Genomic DNA, 26698 nt, shown 5'->3' on the forward strand with positions numbered 1-26698 from the left:
CAAATACATATTTTCATAAAAAGTAAGAAAGGGAGAGAGGGCAAGAGCAAGAATGCTACTGGTAGAGTAAAATCTTCTACGGAAGCTCACAAGTTCTGCGAGTCTAGTAGGTGTCAGCATCTACTAGATGCCTTCCCCCACCCCACTGGCTCCTTCTCACATTCCCACCTGTCCATTAAAAAACCAAGAATAAGTAGCTCTTCATAGTAGTTAAAGCCCTTCTCTCTCTTCCTGTTCACCTTTTCCATCTGAAGCGGGACAGGTTGAGATCTTGAGGAATTAGAGGAACTCTCCAACCCTCTGCTGATCCTAACTGGAACCACATCACTAGGCCGTCCACTTAGCCCTAAAGCTGTAAAAGCTGGAGCACCTGGAAACTAAACTCTGAGGCTAAATTCTAAACGGGACTCCCGATTAAGAGCCAGGCTCTAAAAATCTGTTTACTCTGTTAAACCTGTTGACTTCACGGCAAATTTGTTTAAAACCTTCCTAGAATGAGTGAGTCAAGGTTTCTGCCTCGGCATGGCTGCTGAGCAGAACAGAACATTTCCTGGAAACGTCCCTCAAGCCCTTCACTCTGGGGGTCTATGATGGATCTCACAGCCTTCTGCTACAAACAGATGCTACCGTGACCTTGGGGATGGACTGGGCGGACAATTCAAGTTGCGCCTTTTGTGTGGTCTGTATACAGTCCGTCTTGGAAATCTTCCATGCCTTTGTGTCTTCATTTTTAAAAATGGATGCAATAACTATTGCTCTGTTTACCTTCCAGAGTTGATGTGAAGATGAACCCTGAGATCACACACATGAAATTATCTTATAAACCATGTGATGCTTTATACTAAGTTGCTTGTCCCAACACAAAGATACCAGACATTAAAAAGGGGGACAAGGTAGTGACTTCAAGATCTGAATCCATGAATGTTGGAAGGTTACTTGTTCAGGAAAGCTGTGTGTGGCTGTGGACATGTTGAGTGTGAGTTGGCAGTAAAACATCCAAGGCAAAGAAAGTGAGCTATGGAGAGATGGCCTTGGAGGCTGAGCAGTAGGGTAAGAATTGAGGTACAAATTTGGGAGTCATCAACATGGAAGCAGCAGGTGAATTCATGACTGTGGAAAACACACTTTTGAAAACTTCACCTCCCTTTTCATTTCTGCAGCCACATTTCTTATACTGATCCCAACTATCTTCTGTTTGGGTTATCCAAATGCAAAAACTGTATTAATAAAAATGATTGTTATCATTGCTACAAAGTGTTAAATGGTTCTTTTGAGTCCCTATTCTCTTATGTACACATTATCCGTTCAAAATATCATGCAGATCATGGACTTTTAACAGCCATATAAATTACATACGTGGTCTCTCCCTTCAAGTAATCTTAACTATTTCCTAAGTTACAGTTTTGAGTGAATAAATATACAAGCCATATAACTTAAGGTAAAACTGATGAGATTTTAAAACTGTCGATATATATGTCAATGCTTGAAAATCACCATCTTGCATAATCTTGAATAAAGAGATTTACTTAAGTGTTTTTATGACCTGAGAATCCTTTTATTTGGCCCAAACCAGCACTATCACAAAGTCAAGTTTCATTTTTAAAGACATTCATGTTGTTTAGAATATAGTTGGACTGAACCCCAGGACTAGTCAGTTTGTTTCAGTTGACTTGTCCCCTGATGTTAAAAGCATTAACAATTTCTTCCATCTTTGATAGGTCTCACATGCCAGTTCTTTCTTGGTTTTCTTTTTAAAATTTCATACCATTAATATCAGAATTCCCAAGACCTTTGGAGTTAGTTAATAGTATTCCTGATTTAAATAGGTTGGATTCTACTGAGGTGTACAAAAAGTCACATGCTAGTTTTCTGGTTGAGGTACAGTATTAAGCTGTAATGCTGCTTATCTTAATAATTAGAATTTAACTGAGAGCCAATTTACTTTTTATTTAAATTAAAGAAAGGAGTAGATGTTAGTGGTTTACAATTTAAAAATGGTATATAGGGGGAAAAGCCCTTATTGTACCATTTTAATTTAAATTTTATTGATTTTGCTGATTACATGTGTTAAATAAGTATTTGTCAATTCCCTTTGCCTAGTTTCACTAAATTGTCCTTTTCCACAAGAAGATATAACATTAAGCAGTCTTGTAGTATTTTAAATCTATTTCTAAATAGATGTACCATTTGTGATATGGTTAAAAGCACAAACTCCATGTTAAACTTATATTTAAAGCAATTATGTTTGTAGGTAAGACATACTTTAAATCGTACAGTAAAGATGTACATAATTCATAAAAGGAAAATACAGTAACACTGTTACTGTACATTAAAAAAAGGAAAGAGATGTTAGAAATCATTTTTCATTCTCTTTATCACTGATGACGTCATTGTACAGATGAGGGATTTGAGGTTATTAAATGACCAGCCCAAGACACACACACACACACACACACACACACACACACACACACACTCATATTCTCATAGCAGTTCCGTTTTTTTTACTGTTATGTCCTCAATGTCTGCTACAGTCTCAGTGTAAAGTCAGGGACAAAATAGTAACTATTTGTTGAATATGCAATTTATTTAGAGATAGAACTCGTCTTTCGACTCCAAATACATTGTTCTTTCCAGTACACAAATGGAAACTTTCAACATGTCCTTCTTGTAGATTTTTTGGGAGAAGAGAATGTGATAAACTGTGTGAAAGAAACTTGAAAACAGGTAGGTATATGCAAATCTAAGAGAGCATTATTATCATTGTACTTTAAATTTGTAAAACTTCCCAGTTTTCTTACTATGGGTCCATAAATCTAAGAAAAGCAAAATTTACAAGAATGACAATTTTAAAGACAACTATTTTAACTTCTTGAATGATCGGGCTAAGAAAAATATTTCTTATAGCTTTTGGGTTTAGATAATGAAATATTCATTTTTAATGGTAGTTCTATAAAGAAACAGAATTCCTTATTATATACTGATCTTACAGCATAATGAACCAAACAGTTATTTGAAGGTTTGCATCTAGATCTTCATAAACTAAAAACAACATAAATTGGAAGTTTTCAATCAATCATATCTTAGAATTCTTTCTATAATATGAAAATCTACACTGTAAATTGCTTTAGATACTTCTTTATTGAGCAAGATTTTGAAATAAAGAACAGAGTTGTCATCGATACCGTTGGTCATATCACAAGTAATAAAAAATTCAAACAGATTGTCAGCAAATAAAGACTCTTACAATTTTTAGTAAATAAAGACCAACTAAGGCATCTGAATTTGGCACAATTAAAATTGTTCGTGATGAAACAGTGTTACAATATCTTACAGTGGTTCAATAAATAGGTTAACTTGGAAGAGATTATTGAAAATAATTTAAACATGCTACATTTTAAATTATAACCACTGTGCAAGAATGATATAGAAATTAGTTTCTTAAATCATCATTCCACATACTATAAGAATATCTAGAGAGTAAACTCACATGGATGAGTGCTCAAAATCACTTGGACCAATTTTTTAAAGCAGCTTTAAAATAACTGACTCCCAAATCAAGATATTAAATGCCAACTTCTAACCGGCTATAATGCTTATGGCTAAGATGGAAATGAGATTCTTCACAGAAATGCTGACACAGCCCTAACTGTAGGCATTTGAGCATGTGGCTATAATTCTTTTTTCAAATCTTACCCAGCAAAGCTTCAGGTAAAAGAGACCGCAGAATATGTAAACAGTAGGAGACAGTCCTGGAGCTTTTACAAAAATCACAAACCTTGACACACTTATATTCATCTCTGATTGCTACTACTAAATAATGAGATCATTCACAATGTATTGATTAGCTCTTTAATAGATAAAAGGTGGGCAGTGTGTTGTAAAAATCAACATTTCTTAATTCATTCGATTTGCAAGAGCTACACATTTTAAGCTGAGAATGGAAAACCTCTAATAAAAGTTTTTCAAAAAAGCCTTCTGCCTTATTTAGCATTTTGACCACTAATCAGAAACAATAAAAAATTAAGAAAAAAACTATAAAAAAAAAAAAAAGAAAGAAAGAAACTATGGAACAAAAAGTAACAAGGCTTTTCTTTTCCATTCGGAAATCTATTGAGCTATAAAATAGGTTCCCAAGAGGAGTCAGTTTCATATGTGGAAGGCATTTAAAACTGAACTACACAAACCTAATCTTAAAATAGGCCAAGGGAACACAATTTATACTGGGAGGTGAGTGGCTGGAATAGAGGACTTAATTGTCTAATCCTAGTTCTCATTTTTAAAAATGTCTAAGATAATGATCCTTTTAATGAGGAGTCAATTTCAAAGCCCAGCCAACTCTAAGTCCTAACCATGATATGGTGGTTTTTTCTTCTCCTCTGCGTTGTCATCTAGGCAACAGATGACTATTGATCCTACACTGGAAAATACTGTTCTGATGTTAATTGATCAAAACTGTATAAGGGAAATTGTGATTTCTGAATGGAAGACAGTCATGAGTTATCACTTCTTGAAAATACAGAACTGGGAATAAATATATGTTATGACTATGACACTAAATATTAAAATCAATAATTTGCTAAGATAAAAATATCCTCAATAAGTTCATGTGGGATGATACTATATAATGAGGATGAGCTTAAAATTGTTAACACTTTGCATCACAAGTATTCTGATTTTATAGGATTCTAAAAATTTGCTAACTTGTATCGCTTTTTTAATTTATATTTTACTTGATAAACTCATCATTATATCACAGAAAAACAAGTTGAAATGTATAACAAACTAATTTTTAAAATCACCACTAAATTTTATCTTAAACTCAAGCTTATCATCCATTTAAATTCAAATTTAATCTTTTTACAATCTGCATTTTACTTAGAGGCAAAAATCACACTTATTATGAGTTACAAATAATCATGCAAATCTGTAAGAAGCTGTCAACTGGCAAAGTCTTTACCTTGTATCATGTCACAAAATAACACTCATTATAATATTAACTTCAAATGCTAATTTTCTCTTCATTAGATGGCAGACAAGAGATAATGTGCTATTAGTATTTTTATAAAGATACGTTGCTGAATAAGAATTTCAAAGAAAATAATACATTCAGGATTGATACTTAATTCTGCAAATGCCTAGTAATCTTATTAATTAGGTATAGCAACCTGTCTGTTAAAACACTAGACACAGGCCAGGAAAATTGGGTAAGGACAAATCACAGACACACATACTTCATAGTTTACCTGCAATATTTATCAATTCAGCTTATTGTTTTCTTAAAAATTATAAATATCCCCCAAATAAGTAAAAATCTTCTAGTTATTGTATCAGTATTATATGATAGGGACTTATTTGGGCCCAACTCCCTCTGACTGCTTTCATATGAATCAGGCAATTTTCTTAAAATTAAAATTTCAATATCCCCCAATGAATCCACTACTCATTTAAAAATATTTAGCATTTTAGGATGGCAGTGGGAATGGAAAAGTAAAATCCAGTTCCAGCGATAACCCAACCTCGTCTCCACTCCCTCCCCCCAAGGGCAGATGTACTATGTACACATGGTTCCTAGAAAATGAAAAAATTAGTTTTCAAACATTTTATCCACTTGCTATTGGGATTTACCAAAGAAGTTCAATATTAGCTGAAAAGGTAGACTAAAACTATAAGCCATCCGAAGGGCCAAATAATAACTTTTTTTTTGGATACCTGCTGGGTTGGGGCGAATGGTGGGATTGGGGGGTGTTTTCATTTAGATCTACCCTGCTCAGCCACTCTGTTTTCCTTTCACATCCTAACCCCCTTGTGTTATAAGGCTGGAAACAGCTCTAAGATTGTGGAGAATGTAAACAGCTTTTTATTGTCCAAAAGGATGGCAGTGTAAGGAATGTATGCTTATCACCCAGCTGCAGCTCCCCACCTCACTTACCATGATAAAGTGCTCCAGGAAAAAAACATCACAACCCAAGCACAATCCAAAAATGGGTTAGAATTTGACATACACTTCCTTAAAAACTGATAAATCAAGCCACGCTGTAATATTAGAATCTAGCTCTTAAGGAGGGTATATAATCTTGTCAAGATGTACTTCTTATTCCCTATTGACTCTGGTGGTGTGAAAAAAAAAAAAAAAAATCTAACATTCCCAATACAGTAAACTGATGGAAGAACTTTCCCCAACACATCCCCCAGTATAGCTCCTTATCTTTAAGAGTCTAATACAGTGGAACAGATACACAGTTCATGATCATTGAATGCAAAAATAAATGAACGAACTAAGAGATTCATGAAGATATTCTGAAGATCCTACCTAAGTACCTGAGTTCCCCAGGTTTTTACAGTTTTACTTACACACACCATACAAATGTTGCTTTGTTAAATCACCTTTTTTTGGAATCTAGATCAAACATTTCAAAAAGCAAGGGATACTGAAGAGTATTATGGCATATACGTGGCATGCTTAATGCCTTAGATGTAAAATTTATTTTAACATGCCATCTTGTATATAGGCAGTATGTGCTGGCTCATTTAAGGACATTTGGGAACATCACTGCATTTTCTTCTTGAAGCCATTGAAGAATTTCTTAATGCTGTGCAGGTGAAGCTAATCTCTGTGGAAAAGGAATGGACAGGCCCTTTCGTGCTCTCTCCCCTTCACTAAGACATTTTAGAACTCCTTCCATCCTCAAACTTACAGAGTATCTTTGTGTCTACAATATCATATGTATCATAGAGAAACTTTAATAAGTTACTTGATTTTTCCCTCTAAAGGGAAATGAGAGAGAGAGAGAGAGAGAGAGAGAGAAGGGAGGGATGAAGGAAGGAAAAAAGGAAGGATCATCATCCTTGGGTTCCTTAACCCTGTTTTAACAGCCAGATTAAACTGGGTAAAGTCTTAAATATGAAGACCAAAGAAACCTTGGCTTCTGGAGAAAGCCCTCTTGATAGCACCGTATTAAGACAAGTGCCAAGAGAGCAAGAGAAATCCATCACAGAGGCGGACTGCGCCAAAGCAATCCCCTTCTATAATTGTACTTTAAAAGTTGTCTTCTTGAACGTCTTACTTGGGATCTCCCTTAAACAGAATTAGCTAGCAATCCATACAGCATACAGGTATATTTCGGAAGGAGGAGAGGGTGGCGCCACGCGGGAAAAGCGAGGAGAGATGAGAGGCACCACTGGAACGGTCGCCTAGAGCTTCCCTGGCGGACTGTGCAACCACCTTCTAATACCCTTCATATTCCTCGGTGCCCCCTGAGCCGCCCAGACCAGACAGGAGAGGTCTTTGGGAACAAAATGCGTAGAGACGACGGGGAGGGGGCTCCTGTGTGGAGTTGGATTTGAAAGTTACATCCTGCGTCCCCGCCGGCACAAAACCCCATCCTAGTCCCCAGTGCCAGATAGAAAACGAAGAGAAATCCAATCTGCCTCCCAAATCGGTCTTTTGCCTAAGTTTTTCCCCAGCAAGGAGCCACCAACCGGCCCTGAGAGCGAGGATGCACGATGCCGTGCTTTATAAGTGTTTGCGGGCATCCGGGCAAAATACCACGTGAAAAATAACCACCAAGCCCCCCAAACTCTGGGCTAGAGGCAGGTCTTTCAGCCCATCCTTATCGCGTCCGTCTACCCTTATCCCCTCCTTGACCGCTCCTCAATAAACCTCTTCCTTCTCTCTCACCTTCTTCCCTGCCACTTTCTTCCTTCTTTACCTCAGCCCTCCAGTCCCAATCCTCCATAAGCACCGCACTCGCCTCAGGGTCCCCACTCTGATCCCCGTTCCCTGATTTTTTCCCTTCAACCTCTAAGGCAACCCTAAACTCCCTCCACTGCCTGCGCCCCCCGACCCCATGTCCCAAACAGCCCCAGACTCTGCTTCCGAGTCGGCAGCCGGAGCGGTTTTCCCGCCGAAACGCGGCCCCGGCGCGTGGGGCGTGGGGCGCGCGGCGGGCCGGGCACTCACCAGCTGCAGCAAGCCGGGGACCACGACGAGGGGCAGCGGCCGCAGGCGCATGGTGCCGGCTGGCGCGGCGTCTCACGAGCTGCGCGCCCTCGCCTGCCTCTCGCGCATCTCCACTTCGCGGGGCAGGACTGAGGACGCCAGGGACTCCGCGCGGCGCTTCCCTCCCGGAATCCGAGCGCAGCGCCGCGCCACGCCGCGCGGGTCGGGTGGGCGGGCTGGGAAGGGGGTGGGGGAGGGCGGGCGGGAGATGCTTCTGGGGCCCCGCGCGCCCCTCCTTGGAGGGGGCCGGAAAAGGAGCGTGGGGGGCAGCTCGAGCTCCGGCGTGCTGCGCGGGGTCCCAGCAGCGCCCGGGGCTCCCGCGTCCCGGGGTCAGGGTGAGCGCGGCGGACGCCCGCGGGCGGGAGGCTGCGGCTCCGGCGCTTTGATGCGGGGTTCCCGCGCGAGGCTGCTCCCGGAAGAGCTGAGCGCGCCCGGGAGCCCTGCGAGGCTCGGGGCCTTCTCCGCCCCCGCCCAGCAGAGGGCCGGTTGGGCCGGGTGCCCTGCCCACTGACCAGCTCTTGTTTTGCCGGGGAGGTGGCTGCGGGGATGGGGGGACGGGTGGTCTCCCTGAGTGGATGCAGGAAGGAGCGCGCCGGGAGAGCACCCAGGGAGTTCTAGGGGAAGGCGACGGCAGGGTCCTGAGGCGGGGCGTGGGGCGGGGGTGGTGGTGCTGTGGAGGGGTGCTGGAGCCCGGGACGCCCCGGGAGAGCGCCCTGCTCCGCAGCAGCCCTGGCTCTCAGAGCCCGGCGCAGGGGGTCCAAAGTGAGGCTGGTGCGGCTGGAAGAATGTCTGGAAGTGGAAAGTAGTGGGCACCTAGAGGGACATTGAGGAGGGGTAGCGGCAGGGCTCTGAGAAACCGAGCTAGGTGTAGGGGTCCAGGCTTACTCGGGTTTGAGGATGCTGTCGGCCGCTCGGTGTCCAGGAGGATAGAGCTGCGCCCGGGCGCCTGGGGAGAAGAATAAGGAGAGGAGACCCTGCCGCAGCCTCCCTCGCAGTTGGGAAATCTTGGAGAGGGATATTTCTGAGGCCGCGGCTGGGCGAGGCCAGAAACCTGCTGCCCGCGATCCCTCAACCCCATGTTAACAACTCTCCATTGGAGAGATCCTTAACCTTTAACTATCTCTGTGCTGGACCCTCTAGTGGAAAAGTCAAGGGACAGTGGGGCTCAGGTACTCCCACGTTTACGGCGGGTGAGAATTTAGACATCATCCATCAGCCTCTTTATTGAACAGATGGGAAATCTAAGGTCCAGAGAGGTAAAATCAGTTCTCCAGGGATGAGTCTCTAGGCAGCTACTTCAAAAGAACACTCAAGGCAAGGCTAGTTCCTACATCCTCTTGCAAATGAAAAACACGTTGAGGCAAGAGAGTGGAATTGAGATAGATTTTTATTTAAAAAAAAAAAACAACAAAAAGTGAAATTTGGGTTGGAATTTTAGGGGAAAAACGTTTCCATCTCCTGCTCTTACTGCTCTTCTACCCCCAAATAAAATGAAAGGGGAGTTGGTAAGTCTTTGAATGGTGCAGGACCAAGGGCAGGAGGACTGACCTGGGTAGGGCAAGGTCCCACCCTTCCTTTTACCGGGTGTGTCAATTTTGTGCATATGGGGAGGGAGGTCATTCCAGAGTGTTCTGGGGTCCCAATGTGACTTTGAAAGTTGTCCCTGAGGCTGCAGGTGGGGTACCTCTCTAATACAACTCCATTTCCTGTATGGAGGAAGAGAGGCAAGCGAGGGTTGTATATCCTTCCTAACGCCTCACTTGGCCTGACTGGGAGATTCTGGGGCCCATGGCAAAGGCTGCAGCAGCGAGAACCCACTTTGTCCTCAGACTCTTCCTTTTCCTTGCAACAGACTCAAAAACAAACAAAATCATTATTTGCATATCTAAATATATAACTCACCTCCCTATAGCTACCCTTCACCTCCACAAAAATTCTCTTTACCTAGGCTTAGAGCTCACTTCTAGAAAGTTATTCTATCCTAGAAGCATAAATAAGATAATTTCAAAAATTGGGAGTGATCTCTGTAGGTTGATCTTCTTGTCCAACTTTGTCTCTGCATTTTATTTACAGACAATCTTTGGGAAGTGATTAATAGGGAATGAGTTTGGCAGACATTAGAAGGACCCCTTTTTGGAGAGGGGCTGCTAGAAGAGGAAGAAGGCAAATGGCATTGCAAGAGGCAGTACCTCATACAGACTCAGTGTTTCTGCCGGAGCCCCAGCTGACTCGTCTCTAAAACCAGAAGGTGAGGTCCCTTCTTGATTTAGTAGTTTCCGATTCTGTTATCATTAGCTCTTTAAATGAGGAGCGCATGACTTAACACACTATTGAAATGAATAAGTGATTTAATGACTGGAATATTTCACTCTTTTCTTTAAATTTGTTCCTATTTCTTAGACCATTTCTACCCTTTTGGGAAATTTATGCATAAAATTTTAGAACCTAAACTTGGACATGTGTCCTAATAATACTAAGTATTCTCACAATGGAACTTGCTGCAGGGTGTTGGATTCCAAGCTAAGAGCTAACGGACACAATAGAACGTGTGTCCCGTTGATCAGGCTGTGGCAGAGAGAAGCACCAAGGACCCCCTTGACTAAAGTCTGGTATTACTGTGGTTATTTTTAAGGTGACTACTGCTAATTTAGTGTATTCCCCAAATTTTACTGTAAGTACTATGGGAAAGTGGAAGGAAAGGAAGAAAGGAAGGAGGGAGGGAGGGAGAAAAGGGGGAAAGATAGAAGCATTAAATACATGGACTGTCATTCCGAACATGCAGTCTAACCAGGAAACATGCAACAAACAAAAGGCAGACAATACAGGGGAGTTCAAGTTTAATTGCTGCCTAGTGTAGTTGGAGGAAGGACAGATCATTGTAGACCAGCATGACTGCTTCATGGCAGAGACAAAATGTGAGCTGGCTCAGTTTCTGAGAATAGCCAAGGTTAGTCTATGTGGGAGAAAATGGGGAAAGCTATTCCATGTGGGAGGAACTGCACAAGCAAATGCCCAGTGGAGGGACTTCGTGTGACTTAACTGAGGGATGGACAGTAAAGTGGGTCAGACTGGCTTTGAGAAAAAGGGAGAGAAAAAGTAGGTTACAAGCTAGACTTGTAGGGATCTGGAAATGCCAGGCTAAATATCAATAGTTTAAGTTGGTCTGCAGGAAATAAGACCAAAGTTTGGTCTTCAAACTTTTTGGAGTAGAAAAGTCAGACATCAAGTGGCATAAAGATATATGCAGTGGTAGCAGGCAGGATTGTCTTAAGGACGAAGCTCCATGAAGAGATGGTCATGGTTGCTGGAAAGAAAAGAATGGAGAGATGTGGGTGCAAGAGCTCCTACAGAGGAACAAGGAACTGAATTTGGGGTTGGAATATTGTAAAACTTTCCTGGCATATTAGAGGAATTTTTTTTAACATAATCCCTTTTCCTCTTAGAGGCAATTTAACAACTGGAGAATCAGATCATTGCCTTTTCATTTTGAAAGGGTGGTTTTCCCAGTGTGAGGGGAGTGAAAATGGTCTTTCCATACAGACAAAGTAGCAGAAAGTAGAACTCACCAAATTTTACTGCCATAAGATTCCACTGTAGTCTTTTAAAAAGGTAACTTATAGGGATATTGTCGATGCTTTGAGAGCCAGTCTGTCAACTTGTGGCTCACCGGGACCATTAGCTTTTTCCTTGTGCTTCTCCTCTGCACTTACTTTCTCACCCTTTACTGTTCATTAGCATCGTTACCAGAACGTGGATAAGAACATCATCTGCAGTATAACATTTCAGAGCTGCGGTGGATATCAGACATTAACCAGATTTCTCACTTTACCTTTAAGGAAATGGAAGCTCAACATGTTATGTGACTTGCATCAGGTCATCTGGAGAGAGGCATGGGCCAATCTGAAGCTTGATTCAAGGCCTTCAGTTTCTCGGTGCAGTGTCTTTCCAATTCATCACTCTGCCTCAGGTATTTTTCAGCTGGCCAGCAGTTGTAAAAGTTGTGATGTAGTGAATGAATGAACTTTTAGCGAATAAGAGTTACAGGAATGATCTACGGATGTTAAAAGCCCCTGAGTCGATCTTATTATCAGGAAAAGAGGTTTGACTGTACTGAGCCTGAAGCACTGATCAGGTAGTAATTTTAGAAGGGTGAGAGATATGGAGAATTACATGGCACAGGGCTCAGAGGAGCTGTGCAGGCCTCAGAGGAGGAATGGGGACTCAAGAACATGGCAGTGCTTACCCCAAGGATAGAGGGAATTCTCAGGGACCCTTTGGACCTCTTAGACCTCTGTGATAAGAAGCTGGTGGGCTTTTTGGTAGCAATTCTTAATGAAAATCCTTTTGAGTTGCCATTCTTGTTGAGTAATTGACTATTCTTGAGTCGCTGTTTTATTAAAATGATGCTGCGTTACATTGACTCTCAACCCTGATGGCACTGGGGACTTTAACCTCTTTAAAAGTGGACTCAAACATTGGTATTTTTCACCCGGAGATTTCACTATACAGCCATGGTTGAGAACTAGTACTCTACCAGAAACATTTCTTCCCCCTTCCCTCCCCCCTCCCTCCCTCCCCCCTCCCTCCCTCCTTCCCTCCCTCCCTCCCTTCCCCTACAGAATCATAGGCCACACATTTGGAATGCACTCAGGCCTTTAACAGAACATCATCAGAACCTATTTACATCCTTAGTTTTTACAGAACTTTTCAGGAGAGAACTGGACATTTTCTTTGTAGCTGTTTCGACATGATTGGGGGATTTATGAAGTTTTATCACACAAACGTATCAGTTGTTCCAAGTTCAAACACAAATCAAAGAATTCTTCTACAGTGAAATTGTTTTTTTTTGCCACAACTCTCTCTCTTCACCATCTCTTCCCTTGGATGTCAGAAGATGCTGCCAGCAGTGTACTGGTGGCTAATGCCACTGTCAGAAGCCAAGGGGAGAGGCTGGAGGGAGAGGAAGAGAGGCAGCCTGGGGGTCCCAGTGGGTCCTGCGATAAGAAGGTACCTGGGTGAAGAGAGCATCACTTAAGACCGACAAGGCAGGAGAGAGCATCTCTACCAAATCAGACTGACTTTTGCAAACTTGTCACTGTCTTTCCGTGTGTGTTCCCATGCATTGTTCATATATGCATGATTATTTGACTGAATAATCAATCACCTTTTCTACTGGTGCATCGAATATGATGGATGTCATTACTAGGAAATCATTTAACCTCTTTCAGATGTAGCTTCCTATATGGAAAGAAGGCAGGAGAACAGAACCACAGAAGGTTAGAATTGGAACATCTTGCTTAACCCTTCAGTTTATAGATGAAAAAACTGAGGCCCAGAGATGGAAAGTGATGTTCTCAAGGTCACACAGCCAGACTGTGGCAGAAGAAGGCTAGACTCCAGGGTCAGTGCAAGGGGGAGCTCAATCCAATCTCTTTTCATCCCAGATTTTTGTCTTCCTTCTAGGAACCCTAAGCATTCTCAAATTGGAAAATTGTCCTTTGATTGGCTAAGATAGCATTCTGTAAACGTGTTTTTCCCTTGCTGTCTTTTTCGTAATCATTGTGGATCAGGCAGTAGGCAGTCCACAGCTCCACCCTACCCCAGAGTAAGCCTAGCACAGTCAAAAGAGACTTTTGGTTGCAAATACCCAAACACAACTCAAACAAGTTGAGCACTTACAACAGAAAGCCATTTAATGGCTATGGGAACAGTAAGTTCAAAGGCTAAAGGTAGTTTCAGGCAATTTGAGGCTAAATTAAGAAATTTTTGAGCAGGATATTGGGTTAGCCATTCTGTGTGTAAGTCCATGAAAGTGGGCTGGGAGCACAGCTGTAGAGAGCTTAAGGTTGGACCCTGGAGAGCAGGGAATGAAAACCTGTCCTCCTAGGAACTGACTTTTGTAAGAGCCTGACCACCTCCCATCCACCACCAATTTTCTGCAGAAGGAATTTGAAGTTGTTTCTTTAGCTTTTCACTGATTTTTTTTTTTCAGATGTCTTTTTCCCTTGACATGGTCTTCCCTAGCTTAGGTGCCTCCACTTTTTCTTTGATAGATATTTGAATGATTCTCATCTCCTAGCTTCTCACACTCCAGCTTTCTGTGTCTGCTTGGACAGCAGCTTGATAACCATCACCTCATTTAGCACAGACCCGTACTTGCTGTATCAGATGAACTGAGCTTGTGACATGTGGGAGAGGGTTTCAAAATCATGGGAGCAGGACTTCCCTGGTGGCGCAGTGGTTGAGAGTCCGCCTGCCGATGCAGGGGACACGGGTTCGTGCCCCAGTCCGGGAAGATCCCACATGCCGCGGAGCAGCTGGGCCCGTGAGCCATGGCCACTGGGCCTGTGCGTCCGGAGCCTGTGCTCCGCAATGGGAGAGGCCACAACAGTGAGAGGCCCGCATACCACACACACAAAAAAATCACGGGAGCAGCTCCCTTTACCACTTCCTGCCTCTGAGCAAACATGAGTTGGTTCTTACGCACCGTGGAAGCCATCACTTATCAAAGCATAACAGTAGTTACCCTTATGCGTAGGTCTAACCACGCCACGGCACTGTCCATTGGCTTCAAGCAGTTACAATTCATTTTTTGTTTATAGCCAGGTTCTTATTTATTTAAACATGGCATTCTGAAATGCATATGGCTTTTTAGCAGGATGGATGAATCACAGCGTTTTGCCTTTTTAGTCTTTTTGTACAAGGCAACTGGCATATTCCACTTGTGGTCTCTCTGGACCTCAACATTACCATTCAGGTGCTGCTTTCATGTTTTATTTCAGTCTGTGTCACATGAGTGGTACTTTCCTTGTCTTCCAACAGAAATTGTGTTAGGAAACAAGTGGGCTAGTTTTCCTACCCTAATAAAGTACAGATTTACATTAAGTGGCTGCTGGTGTTTTGTACAAAAAAATCCCAATTTCTAGGTGTTTGGGGGGCATCTCTTTTCCCCCTCTGCTGATCTAAAATGAACTTGTCTAATGTTTCGCTGGCAGAGTGATAATCGCACCGAGGCTCCTTCTCTCCGTTTAGTGGAATATCTTGAGTGCTATCTACTGGCCAAATGTGGCATTGCTTCACAAAGCATGAGCTTCAGGCAAATTGTCATGGGTCTTTTAAGGATAACTTTTGTCGGTCAGCTGAATATATGCCATGTGTTTTAGCACATCCTGACACATACTGACTAAGGACATGAATTTTTAAATGATATCATTGCTAGGGAATTGGTTATTGCCTTCTGGGTCAGAAGACCCCTTGATTAAGAGTCATACAAATTATAGTGTAAGTGAAATGTAACCAGTGGGCAGGTGCCCGCTTGTTCTTTGAAATGGATAACTATGAATATCTTAAATCTGATTCTCACTTTGCTGAGTAATGTCAATGGATAAAAATAAGCCTTTAATTTAAAATGAACTTTACAGAGTCAATCAATACTGCTGTTTTCATGTGTATGAAAAGGAAGAACAGAGCAGTGAAAAAAAAATCCTCTCCAGTTAATTTGCACTCAATACGAGGTAAAAAGAACATGCCAGTACTAATAGTATTGATCAGAATGTTTAAAAGGTAACAGCCAATATTAAGTATGAGTTAAAATTCATCCAATGTTTGCTAGCCAAACTGTATTTTCTGCCTAAGGTCTTTTGTTTTAAGCAGCTTGTAAATTATCCAGAGAAGTATATTTATGCTTTAATCAAGATTGAAGGAAAGAACATATGAGGAAGGAGTGCAAAGCATTGAACAACTGAGAGTCAATGACAAGTGATTTGAGAGTCATGGTCAAAGAACCAAGGGATCTTCTTATTGTAGCAGAATGAATCATTGTTACGTTTAGGACAAATAGCTGTAAAGGAAGGACCAAGGACAGGAGATTGCTATTGATTTTCAGGAAATCATGAAGAGGAAGGGCTAATGTGTTGACATTAATTTAGGCAAACATCCAGATCATGAAGCTGTAGTTAACAGGAACTACTTTATACAGACATATAGATTTAACAATAACAGGAACTACTTTATACAGACATATAGATTTAACAATATACAGCGAAATAGACTCTCCTATCATAATTTTTAAGTTATTAAAATGCAACGTATGCTGCCTTTCACTCGATTATTTTAAATTGTTTATTCAGTAATTTGGAATTATTTATGTCACTTCATACTTATGTATTCTACTGCAAATTATAATTTTAAAAATTGAATATCCTGGATTTTGAGACTGTGATATATGTAACATATTCGGTGATCTGTATGCTACTAAACAATGATCGGTATAAACATTTTGATAGATAATAAAAAAAGAGAGAACGTGAGTTAAAAATACATAACTATAATTTAAAACCATTCTGTTTCAGCAATAGAATATTTAAATATATATATGTATTTATAGGCACAAGCAAAAATCTCACTAATACTTATTTTTCAATTATTCCTAGACTGAGCTTTCTTTTTTTTTAACCCCAGGTGCTGTACATATATTATAACATATAATCATTACAACAACCCAGTAAGGTGAGTATTATCTGAAATTTGCAATGGCAGTGCTGAGAAATAGAGGAATTAAATATTATGCCCAAGATCACTTAACTCTCATGTCACAGGACCCACGATTTGGACCCAGAAACTCTAGAGCTTTCTCTCCTAACTATGACACAACATCGTATTCAACTGTATTGTTGTTTACATCTTGTCAGTAAAGTTCCTGGTCTGCCCAAACTCTTCTTCATTTTTCTCTCATTGTGACCAACAGAAACGGGGAAAGGTAGCATATGGTGTGATGCTACTACAGAAGTTGTGTTTATGTAGGGGTGTGTGTGGGGGGTGTGTGTGAAAATATTTGGCACAGTGCCTGGCACTGAGTAGGAATTCCCGCAAAGCTCCTTAAGTCTGAGTCATGTGAATGCTGTTTTCAGACTGAAAGGAGGTATGCTTTTTTGTTCTTTTTCATTTCACTAGTAACCCAAAAAGGTGGTTTGCTCTGTGCAACGCCATCAAACTGGGAACCACTTTTTCCAGCATCCTTTTCCCCTGTATAGTTGTGTTAGAGTTGGCCAAAGAGATCTGATCTGAATAAGATCTAGAAGGCTGAAGCTCTGGGGCAGCCATTCCTCTCTAAAGGTCTTCAACTTTGAAAGAATAGCTCGGACCCAGCGGTTCCAGCCTGTCCTCGCTGTCTTCCATCTTCCTAAGGGCTCTGCCTGCCGGCCAGCAGCTACCCCAAGCCCACCACTAGATGCTTCGTGGGGATCCACAGGACAGGTAGTCACTCAGACACCTTCCCTTAAATCACCCCACGAGTTCCTCTTCATGTTCCCATTTGGCTTCTCAGAGTATCCTGACCGAACCTTGGCAACGTGAATATCAACACAGTCTTCAAATGGGCAGTAAAAACAGTTTACCCAAATCTGTCAAATTTCTTAGGACTTACACAATTTTTCTAAAATTAATCAATTTTAAAATTAATCTTAATTCTAAAATTAATTCTAATCTTAATTCTAAAATTAATCTTGGGGTTAAGAATCTTGGCGCAGTGCTTAAGAATCCGCCTGCCAATGCAGGGGACAGCGGTTCGAGCCTTGGTCCAGAAAGATCCCACATGCCACGGAGCAACTAAGCCCGTGCGCCACAACTACTGAGACTGCACTCTGGAGCCTGGGAGCTACAATTACTGAAGCCCACGCGCCTAGAGCCCGTGCTCCACAACAAGAGAAGCCACGGCCATAAAAAGCCCACGCACCGCAACAAAGAGTAGCCCCTGCTCGCTCAACTTAAAAAAAGCCCCGCGTGCAGCAACAAGGACCCAACGCAGCTGAAAACAAATAAATAAATTTTTAAAAAATAAAAAGTAATAAAATTAATCTTTTAAGTATTATCCAAAGTGTAAAGGTGTATTCCAACATCTCTAAGTGTTTCTCAAAGTGTATTTTACTAAACCACCTCCAAGGAAAGTTAATAAATATTTACATGAAGAAAAAATTCTGAGTTCAACCTAGTTTGAGAAACACTACATGAGCTGAAGTTAAACAGATTGATTTATTCAAGGATTATTCAAAGTCCTTAATTTTTTTTCTTGGAACTTTTCAAGTACCTCTTTTGGGACTAGTGTGATCAAAAATACACCTTGAGGGCTTCCCTGGTGGCGCAGTGGTTGAGAGTCCGCCTGCCGATGCAGGGGATGCGGGTTCTTGCCCCAGTCCGGGAAGATCCCACATGCCGCGGAGCGGCTGGGCCCGTGAGTCATGGCCGCTGAGCCTGCGCGTCCGGAGCCTGTGCTCCGCAACGGGAAAGGCCACAACAGAGAGAGGCCCACGTACGGCAAAAAAAAAAAAAAAAAAAAAAATACACCTTGAGGGACTTCCCTGGTGGTCCAGTGGTTAAGACTCTGTGCTTCCTCTGCAGGGGCCTGGGTTTGATCCCTGGTCCGGGAACTAAGATCCCACATGCCGTGTGGGGCAGCTAAAAACAAACAAAAAAATACACCTTGAGAGACAGAAGGAGAACCACATAGTAGCCATGTCTTCCTGCACACAGGGATCCAGCAGGATCATCAGCAAAGACTTTTTTTCTTTTTCAGAATTTCAGAATTGGCTATTCTAGTTCCCTTACCTTTCCATGTACATTTTAGAATCAGCATGTCAATATATACCCAAAAAAAGCTTTATGGGATTTATATTGGGATTGCATTTTGAATCTATAGATCAAACTGGGGGGAAGAGATGAGGAATGGGGTTTTGATCATCATTTCTTTTTTTTTAATTTAAATTAAATTTTTTTGTTTATTTTTTTTTTGGCAGCCTTGGGTCTTCGTTGCTGCACGCGGGCTTTCTCTAGTTGTGGTGAGCAGGGGCTGCTATTCATTGCAGTGCGTGGGCTTCTCATTGACATGGCTTCTCTTGTTGTAAGGCACGGGCTCTAGGCATGTGGGCTTCAGTAGTTGTGGCACGCAGGCTGTAGAGCGCAGGCTCAGTAGTTGTGGCGCACTGGCTTAGTTGCTTCACCGCATTCGGGATCTTTTCTGCACCAGGGATCGAACCCGTGTTCCCTGCATTGGCAGGCAGATTCTTAACCACTGTGCCACCAGGGAAGCCCTTGATCATCATTTCTTGACTAAGACAACAAACAAAACCCAAGCCTTTCCTTCCTATTAGAAAGTAAAGCCTGAACACCATAGCCTGACACTGAAAGTTTTCTGTCATTCAGCAAAAGCCAGTTTTTCTCAGCCTTGTATTTTATAACGTTTCAGCCTAGATTCTCATCACCAGCCAAAGCAAATCACTGCCCCTCCAACATTACAATGGCATCCTCATGCCCTTTCACTCCTTTACCTCCTCCAAAATCCTGCCTCCCCCTTTATTTCAAATTCATTTTCAAGCTTTAACTCAAGTGAAACTTTCCCTGCTTCATCCAACTGAGAGTTGTCTCTTGGTTTCTGAGTTCCTTTCACAGATTCTGTGATCACCACTCATTAGATGTTTCCCAAACATCGTGGTGTCTTGTTAGTGTCATTTTTGTCTGAGAATGTCTTTCCAGAAGCACCGCCTGGTAAACTCCCTAAAGGTACAGATTGTTTTTTTTCTATCTCTATGGAACAAGAGAGTATGCAGACACTGATAGATAGTCAAAGTATTAATTAATTAGAACAAACTAACTTTTTTTTTGCTTTGTTTGTTTCAAAAAAACCCCACACATGTATTGTCTCACAGATTATGTGAGTCAGAAGTCTGGGTTTGGCTTAGGTGAGTTCTTTGCCTAGGGTCTGACAAGGCTGCAATTTAGATGTAGTCTAGGGCTGTGGTCTCATCTGAGACTTGGGGTTCTTCTCCAAGCTCAGGTGGTTGTTGACAGAATTCATTTCCTCACAGCTCTAGAACTCATGGCTGTTTGGTTCCTCAAGGCCAGCCAGAGAATTGCTCTTCAGGAAGGATCAAGTTCCTCTTTTAGGGACTTTCCTTATTAAGTCAGGCCCACCCTGGATAATCTGTCTTTTTTTTTTTTTTTTTTTTGCGGTACGCAGGCCTCTCACTGTTGTGGCCTCTCCAGTTGTGGAGCACAGGGTCCAGACGCGCAGGCTCAGCGGCCATGGCTCACGGGCCCAGCCGCTCCGTGGCATGTGGGATTTTCCCGGACCGGGGCACGAACCTGCGTCCCCTGCATCGGCAAGAGGACTCTCAACCACTGCGCCACCAGGGAAGCCCTAATCTGTCTTTTGATGAACTCAAACCCAACTGATTTGGAACCTTAAATGCATATGCAAAATCTCTTCCCTTTTGGCAGGTAATGTAATCTAATCACAGAAGTGAAATTCCGTCATGTTCTGGGATCCCACCCGTATTCAAGGGGAAGATTATACAATAGTCCTTGAGGGCTGTCTTAGAATTCTGTCTTCCACAAGGGATATTCATGAGAACTTTCACTGTTGCATTGAGAACAAACTAACTTTCAGTGTTTGATACACCAGTAATAAAATATTAAGACTTCTGATATGACTCCAAATTTAAATATTTGGCCTGGGAAGTGTTTGGCTTTGGATAGGGCTGCTTATGTAGCTTCATCTTCATAGCTCTAAACTGTCTCATTTTCCACTCACACTCCTTCATCTCCCCCACTCCTGTGGCATCTGGGTGAGTTCATCTGGTACTTGGGGGTCCCATGTCTTAGATCCTCTATGTAGGGCCAAGTTTTCTGGGGCTTTGCTTATTTCATTCTTTTTATCAAACATTTTCTCTCAGCTATACCATGTCCTCAAAGGTCTGTTCCTTTCTAAGTGATGTGTGGAGATCAGAAAGAGAGAGGGGGTTTTGATCTGATTGATTAATCTTTGATGGTACACCAATAGAATTCAGTTTAGAAATTCTAGTGAAAAGTGCATGGTCTTTGAAGTCAGATAGTTCTGTATTCAAATCCAGACTCTACCAGTTACCATCTTTGTGACCTTGGGTGAATTGTGAAGTTTAAATGAAAGCACGTACAATATTTCTAGAAAGTGAGGAGAACAAATATTCTAGAAGGTGAGGAGAACAACACACATTGGTTTCTTTGCCCCTGTTTTTCTATAGTCCTTCCCTGAGAATACAGTAATATCTGTTATTGATGATTTAACATTTTCTGTATGCAAGGCACAGTGCTAAGTGATTTACACACATTTTCTCATAACCCTTAAAGCAATCTTTTTTTTTTTTTTTTTTTTAGTATTACTATACCACTTTTCACAAGAACAAGCAAAGACTTAGTTTAAAGAACGTTTTGTAAGGTCATAAAATAGGAAACTAGTGACATTGGCATTTGAACCTCAATCTAATTACTTCCGAGACCTGGGCTTTTAGTTTCTATCCCATTATCTTGCTAGCTATACGCACAGTGTCTCAGGAATTTCATGGGTGACATCAAGAATGGAGAACGTTCAACATCTAGCAAACTTGTGGGAAATATATTTTAAGTCGCATAGATTTTTCATCTGTCCTTTGGACCATACCACAAGAAGTGGTTACTGTAACACCCATCTGTAACTTACAAAATATATTTTAGTTGGGTAAATATATTTACATATTCATAGCACTCTCTTGGGCTCTTTCTACCCTGACTTCTTATAGCCAGTTAATCAACAAGCACTGTGAAGTCTTTCGTAACACTGTCGCTGGTGTTATTTCCACTGACATTTTAAATGTGGTCTGGCTTGATTAGCAAGAGGTCCACCTCTTTTCTAGTTAAGGTGGAGTTGGCGGTTGTGGATAGGGACCTGGCTATTCATGGTTAGAGCTATGCCTGCACTTCTGCAGCTATCCTTTTCTGGGTTCTCTTCCTTCCAGTGACCATTGTGGCTGTACTTCCCACAGCCCCTGGCAACTGCTAAGCTACCAGCCATCTCTGAAGCGTCGGCCTGTAGGATCTTGTTCCTTCTCTGGCCAGCAAGGAAGTGACTTTTGCTTCTTGTGACCAACTTTCACCTGAGATTTTCAGAGAAGTGCAATGGGGGGTTCCTAATGACATGGTTCTCTCCTCATCTTTCTTCTCCTCCTCCTTCTACTTATTTATTTATTTATTTGCTGTACGCGGGCCTCTCACTGTTGCGGAGCACAGGCTCTGGACGCGCAGGCTCAGCGGCCATGGCTCATGGCCCCAGCCGCTCCACGGCATGTGGGATCCTCCCAGACTGGGGCACGAACCTGTGTCCCCTGCATCGGCAGGCGGACTCTCAACCACTGCGCCACCAGGGAAGCCCTACTTCTTTTAAAATTGTTTTATTTTTCTCAAAGATACGGATACTTTCAAAAGCTTACTTGTTATAAGATTTGTTATGGAAAACAGCAGTCTCATGCTTACCTGTTGCCCTGTTACCTCCCCCCAATCAGCCATTTCTGAGTTTATCTGAGTTGTTTGGTATTTGTTTCTTTTAATTTTCTGTTTAACCATTTTCTCTATTTCTATTTTTTTGCCATCTCATTTTTCTTAAAGAAAATGTTTATACGGCCGTTCTTAATTATCCAATGGTAGCCATTTTCTATTGACTTGCAACTCTGGAAGGTTTCTTTTCCTATTTTGCATCCTTCTACCCCTTTAATGTAGTTATATCGAAGCGTCCGGTATGTACTCTGATGCTGTTATGACTATTGCAGTTGATTCTCGTGGGTAAGCTATGTGGAAGACCGTGACTCCCTTTTCTTGCCTGCACATTTTGTTTTTCCTAGAATTAATAATAGTCTCATATTTCTGTTTAAATTTCTAGGTATTTAATGGCAGTCCAACCACAAACTATCCCACAACTGTTTTAATTTTCTCTCCGTACAAAAGCAATTACTGGTAATTCACTTGCATTTTCTTGGGGGTGCCTCTCTAGGAGTCTTTTGACCTGGTCCAGTCCGCTTCCACTCTTTCCTCCTCTCCTGTGGCACAGAGGGCCACCTGGGATCTCCCTTCCTACTGGACTGGGAACCCTTCATCTCTTTCTTATGATAGTCTTCCTATTTCCTTCCTATTTCCTCTGTGCCGCGCTTTCCTCTTTCTTGGTTTACTGTCTTCTACGGGTGGAGCCTCTCTTCCAGTAGCTTCCTGGGAAAATGTGTATGGGAGGTAAAATATTGGTGTGTTGAAGATCTGAAACTTTTCTTTTCTTTTTTTAATCATCGTGTTGCACTGATAGGCTATCAGAGTATAGAAATCTAAGGTGAAGTCAGTTCCCCTCAGCATTTTTAAGGCATCCGCCTATTGTCTTCTAGCTATCTGTGTTGTGATTGAGAGTTCTCAGGTCACTTTGAGTTTCAGTTTTTATTTGTGACTTCTTATTTTCATTGCATTCCCTGGATGCTTAAAATTTTTCTATTTGTCTCCAGCATGAAAGCCCTATTATCCAAATGTTGGTCCTCTTAGGCTCTCATTACCTAATCTTTTCAATTTTATACTGCATCTCCTTGTCTTTTTTTCCTTTAGTTTCTGAAAGATTTTCTTAATTTTGTCTTCCAAACCTTCTACTGAAGTTTTAGTTTATGTTAAACTGCTGTATTACAAGAGCCCTCATCCTATTCTAGTTTATGGATGAAATACCTTCTCTTATCTTTCTGAGAATATGGTTTTATTTTTGTAATTTTCTTCTGCCTGTAGCATCTCTGATTTTTCCCAAATTGCTTTCCTCTCAGTTTTCTGTGTAAGGGCTCCCCCAACAGCAGTGTGGTCCTTGGCTGTCCTCTCACACTGAGAAACGAGTCACTGAAAAGCTTATTGGAACCACTGTATATATGAGTGTGTCAACTCAGAGCTTCACTGGAAATTAAGTTGCCTTGACCATTTCCTTGGTGAACCCAGAAGTCAGTACCTTTACCATCTTACTCTTGGCCCAATCAGAATGCTCAGAGAAGAATCTTCCAGTCTTCTTCATGGAGGCTACAGGCCTTGCTTCCATTGTTCTAGTAGCTGACTGGTGATAAGAGCCTGCAGGGAATGTTGTCAAAATTTAGTATGAGAATTTTCACTTAATCTCTCTGTGTTAATTGTGCATCTCCAAACTTCTAGGGTGTCTGATATTCTCCAGTCCAGACACTTTCTGTTTTATAGTTTTCAGGGATGAGGAAGGGGAATTTATCCATCAATATGGAGTTGGGGAGAGGATTTAAGGAGTGCTTGTTTCTTAAACACACTTTCAACTAACCTTCCTGTTTTTGGTCACTTTTCCCAGAGATCTCTGAAGCCATCAACTCCTGAGCCTTTTTTGAGAACAGCAAGTAGATTTTCTTCCTCAGCTTTAACAGTATCGGCCTGGGGTTCAACTTTCTCAAGTCTACGGCAGTGGTTATTACAAGTCCTTCTGCTTTTCCAATTTGTGTTTTTAATCCTCTCCTTTCCCGTTTTTTTGACCCTTGAAATTAGCCATTGAACTTTTCAAAAAATTATTAAATATTCCACATGGTTATTTTAACAGGGGCCTGGGAGGGAGGAGAACTAAATGTATGTGTTTTGTTTACTACTTTTTAACTAGAATTCACTTTTATTCCTTCCTGTCTCTTTCTCAGCTGAACCTGGACATTCTGTTCCCTTCAAATCCCAGACCAGCTGCTTAGTCTCGCTCACTCTGCCAGGCCCCTTCACTCATCCGACTGTCTTAGGGGCCCTACCGCTTCTCTTTCAGGTGCAATTTCTTCTAAGTCTTTCTGTGTCTGAACCCCAATGAAGCGCTGGCTTCTTTTCCTCTCCTTTAGGGTTCCTGGATCCACAGTGATTCAGAGATGGGGGTGGCTTTTCTTTCCAGATCTCTAAGCATTCTGTGATCTGCAGAGTGTTCTCAATTCCACATCTGGAGTCTCCCAGAACAGTAGATGAAGTCTGCCACGGCACACGGAAGACAAACCAGCCCCAAAGAATCTCATCTCCTCCCAGGCGAATATTATTAGTTAGGTAATTTTCATATACGATGTCTTTATAATTACCAGGTTACCATTTGCAATTCTAGAAATGCGGCTCCCACTTGGCCACGTTTCCCTCTTTACATTATTTTTCCTTTTCTATTTTTTTGGGGGGGAAATTTTTTTCTAATGCTGCCCTTTTGTTTCTGGTCAATATCTCATTTTTCAAATAACTGTACCTTTTGTAATTCTAGCATCTCACCATATTTATATGCTCTTTTAGGGATAGGTACTCAGCCCTTTACATAAAGCACATTTTTTATTTTAAATTTTATTATTATTTTTCTAATTAAGAAATTAATGTATATTCATTGTGAAACGTGAAGTTCAGTGAGGTTAAGTAATTTGCCTAAAAGTTATCTATCTAACTAGTGTCAAATTCAGTATTCTCACTCACATCCAAAGTATTAACACTCTGCTATTCTACATTTTATTAACCTAAGCTGTCTTTTGCAACAAAAGATGCATATAAATGGTCATTATGTATAAATGATTATAAAATTCCATTGAAATTATTTTCATTTGGTCTTATTGATAGTCAACTTCAATGCTTATTAAAGTATCAGCCATCATTTTCTCAGAAATAATTATTAATGAATTATTTCAAGTTTCAACAGATATTCCATAAGCACCTGTTATGTTCTGGACTGTGCTAGGGGTTGGGTAAACACATGAGCATTTTAGGATAAAAATTCTTGATTTTCTCATTTTGGATTTTGCATGTGGGGTCATCTTTGTCTTTTCTGCTCAGGAGAGAGATTCTTAAATGCCAAGCATTTCTTTAGCTGTGACATTGGGAGGCAATTCATTTTTTTCAGTCTCCACAGTCCTGCAAGTGCATGATAGGCAGTCTACCAGCGGACACTGCTATAAATGACCTATGAATTATTATAAGTCTGGCCTAGGAAATCAAACAGCTATCTTAAATCAACAAGTCTTTGGCTGATTCCCAGATGTAATAGGACTCGTTTCAAATCATCGTCTGTAGTCACTAGTGAAAAATCAATGAGCAGCTCACTGGGATATGTAATGAGGGAAAAGCCATGAGTTGAAAGGAAAACAAACAATGAAAAAATTCAATATTTAGTGCGAAAGAAAATCAACCACTTTTAGTGTTATCAGCTATTTATATTCTTAAATTTATGTACCATCTTGATACTTAAATTAGTGCCTTCCCCTAAAAAAACAAGATACTTCTGAGTGCAGTCAATTTTGTCTTCTAGACAAGGAAGTAGGCTTTGTTTGTGCTGTGGCCTTTATGGTTTTGTCAGCGTGGGGCATGGGCTCCTCCAGGGGTAAACATGCTCTTTCTTCCATTATTTGTGAAGGAGTAACACAGAGATGGCTCACTGATTCTTATTTTTTTTTTTCTACTGAACAACTACGTAACAGTTATATTTTGCCAAACATCAACTTTTGTGGAACTTGGACTTGAAACTGTAATTTGTAACTGGCTGCACCTCAGAGTCATCTGTAGAGGGTTTAAAAACTTCAGGTGCTTGGGCTATGTCCTTGGATGTTCTGAGAAGCTCACATGTGAGTGATTCTGCTGGGCCATCAGGATTGGGAGGCCCTGGGCAGCAGCATAAGCCCAACTGGAGGGAGCTATGTCAGGGGTCCCTGGGGACCCTGAGAGTTGGGTGAAGGCTGAACTAAGCACATCCTGATTAGGAGGACAAAACTGGAGAGATCAGTTCATGGTGGGAATGGAGAGAACGGATACAAATGCCATTAATAAACGACTCAAACAAAATGTTTATTTAGTATGTCTTAAAAAAAGGGTCTAGACCAATGCTGTCCAATAGAAACA

The 26698-nt window shown here is 41.5% G+C and overlaps 1 protein-coding gene across 1 annotated transcript in view; it reads right to left on the reverse strand.

Moving 5' to 3' along the window:
- NXPH2 (neurexophilin 2) overlaps positions 1-8049 on the reverse strand; it is a 110215-nt gene extending 102166 nt beyond the window's left edge. Inside the window, exon 1 of the mRNA XM_065880793.1 lies at positions 7964-8049. Coding sequence (XP_065736865.1) covers positions 7964-8014 — 51 coding nt within the window. The 5' untranslated portion in view covers positions 8015-8049. The remainder of the gene's footprint in view (positions 1-7963) is intronic.
- Between the last annotated feature and the right edge of the window lie 18649 nt (positions 8050-26698).

This window comes from Phocoena phocoena, chromosome 7, assembly GCF_963924675.1.
Source record: "Phocoena phocoena chromosome 7, mPhoPho1.1, whole genome shotgun sequence".
Classification (NCBI taxonomy): Eukaryota; Metazoa; Chordata; class Mammalia; order Artiodactyla; family Phocoenidae; genus Phocoena; species Phocoena phocoena.